At 31.9% G+C, this 2,627-nt stretch overlaps 1 protein-coding gene across 1 annotated transcript; it reads right to left on the reverse strand.

Moving 5' to 3' along the window:
- Positions 1–269: 269 nt before the first annotated feature.
- On the reverse strand, positions 270–1,906 carry LOC308677217 (olfactory receptor 14J1-like; the record flags this gene model as incomplete). The annotated part of the gene is made up of 1 exon (XM_081343433.1): positions 270–1,906. The coding sequence occupies one exon, from the start codon at positions 1,904–1,906 to the stop codon at positions 992–994; it is 915 nt and encodes a 304-aa protein (XP_081199559.1). The 3' UTR covers positions 270–991.
- Between the last annotated feature and the right edge of the window lie 721 nt (positions 1,907–2,627).

Below are 2,627 nucleotides of genomic sequence, written 5' to 3' on the forward strand. Positions count from 1 at the left end.
GCAGTCTTCCCCATGATTGTGATTCCTACTGAATCAGACTGAGAGACCATTTAAAGGCTCAGGAACCCTTTGCAGGTGTTATGGCTTAATTAGCTGATTAGAGTGAGACACTTTGAGCCTAGAATATTGCACCTTTTCACAATATTCTAATTTACTGAATTGTGGATTTGGGGTTTTCATGAGCTGTAAGCCATAATCATCACAATTATGACAAATCACAGCTTGAACTATCTTGCTTTGCATGTAATGAGTCTATCTCATATATTAGTTTCCCCTTTTAAGTTGCATTACTGAGATAAATGAACTTTTGCACAATATTCTAATTTTTCGAGTTTCACCTGTACATACACACACACACACACACACACACACAAACACACACATTTTCCTATTCTCATATGTAATCACAATCACAATTATGTGTCTAAATATTCAAAAAGAGGCAATTATACAAAACAGCAGATGCAATTCTGTCTATCTCAGCAATCAGTAGTCTACAGCATTCTTGATGTTGCTGAAACATAGTCCCAAATGATGAATCATGAGCATGTTAGTTCAGTAGCTTCTCTCTGCCTGGCTTAAATGAAATGATAGAAATATTTCTCTATGTGAGAAAGAGCAAGTTTCCACCCCAAATAAATAAATAAATAAATAAATAAATAAATAAATAAATAAATAAATAGATAGATAGATAGATAGATAGATAGATAGATAGATAGATAGATAATAAATAAATAAATAAATAAATAAATAAATAAATAAATAAATAAATAAATAAATAAATAATAAATAAAAATAGACAATCCAACTGTCTGAAGAGGAATTGATTGAGATACTTCTCAGCTTTTGTGGCTTCACTGGGCATGTAGAAATAGACTCACATTTTATTTATAATTCTATGTTTGGAGCTAATGGAGTCACAGATAAAATCACGAAACAAAATAAATACTTACAAAACAAAACAAAAAGAAACAGAACAGATTTTTCCCCCCTAAGAGTTGCCCTTATTTAATAATTTTGAAAGAGCAAGCTTGATACTGCTGTTTCTCATACTATAGATAATAGGATTCAAAAAAGGTGGGATAAGAGAATACATTATAGTTGAGGCTAAATTTGAATTACTGGAAGGAGGCTCTAAATGAGCAATGAATGCAGGTAACAGGAACATGGAAACCACAATAAGATGGGGTAAGCAAGTAGAAACTGCTTTTTTCCTCCCTTCCAAGGAGTTAATTTTCAGCACAGCAGTGAAAATGGACACATACGTATAAAGAATAAAGGAAAAACAAACAAATCCTACAGCACAAACAAACACTATTAGTCTGATTTCATTTTGGTTTAAGCCTGTACAAGAGAGTTTAAGTAACTGTGGAATGTCACAGAAAAATTGATTTATGTTGTTGGAACAAAAAGATGTTTCAAATGTAAAGCAAGTATGCAACAATCCATTAAGAAGGCTGCTGCCCCATACAACAAGAATCATATAAATGCAGGCTTGCTTATTCATTATTGTTCCATAATGTAATGGATTGCAAATGGCAACGTAACGATCATAGGCCATAACTGTGAGGATCCAAATATCAGATCCCAGAAAAAAGACAAGAAGGAAGACTTGAGAAACACATCCAAGATAAGAAATATGTCTTGAGTTCATCAGCATATTGGCCATGGATTTAGGAACAATGACTGAAGTGGTACCAAGGTCTTGTATGGCTAAGTTCAACAAAAAGAGATACATGGGAGTATGCAAATGATGGTTCAAAATTATTGCAGATATGATGAGGAGGTTCCCTATTATAATGGCCAAATACAATACCAGGAAAGCAAAGAAATGTAACATCTGTAATTCATGTATTTTTGAGAACTCAAAGAGCAGAAAATCAGATATAGTTGATTGGTTATCCATGCTTTGTAATATTGAAAGTGATGTCTCTGGAAAGAAAAGAGATACATTTATTTTGAATGCAGCTTTTTCATGTCTGTTCATTAGTGCAGTGCTAGAAATAAGAGCCCATTGGGTTGGCCAATATCTTGCTATTAAGTTTGTCATCAGTTTTGCAATGGAATATTTTCAGTACTAATTCAAAGTTCAACTGATTAGAGATACGTAATACCATTGATACTAGTTTTAATTTTGCTTCCCATACCTACATTAATTTATGACCATGAAAATAAGTCCTTAAATTGATATTTAAAAAGTATTGTTCAAATGTATAAGTACGCTTATCAAATTACTGCTCTGATCTCCATAAATTTAAGAGCTGGAACTTTAAATCCAATTATCTGGGCAAATTTCAGTGTATGAATTTGGAATAGTTGTTTTGATATGGGTGTAGTAGTAATAGTAGTAGCAGTTTATTAATTAGTCTTACAATCATATCAAATAAAACAAGATGAAAATATAATGCAGGATCTAATTTCAGGATAAAATAGATAAAGGGAAATACAATATTAAAATGCATATGTGATAAATACAAAGAATCAGCCATCAAATAAATACATCACTTTTACATGATACTTCAATCTATTAGATATAATATAATTAGCTGAATTGCCCTAGCTAGTCTTTATGCTATATTCCTTGCCAAATTATACTCCCATATCACTATATTCTCTCTGAGATAGAA

This window comes from Vipera berus (assembly GCF_964194415.1).
Source record: "Vipera berus genome assembly, chromosome: Z".
NCBI lineage: Eukaryota > Metazoa > Chordata > Lepidosauria > Squamata > Viperidae > Vipera > Vipera berus.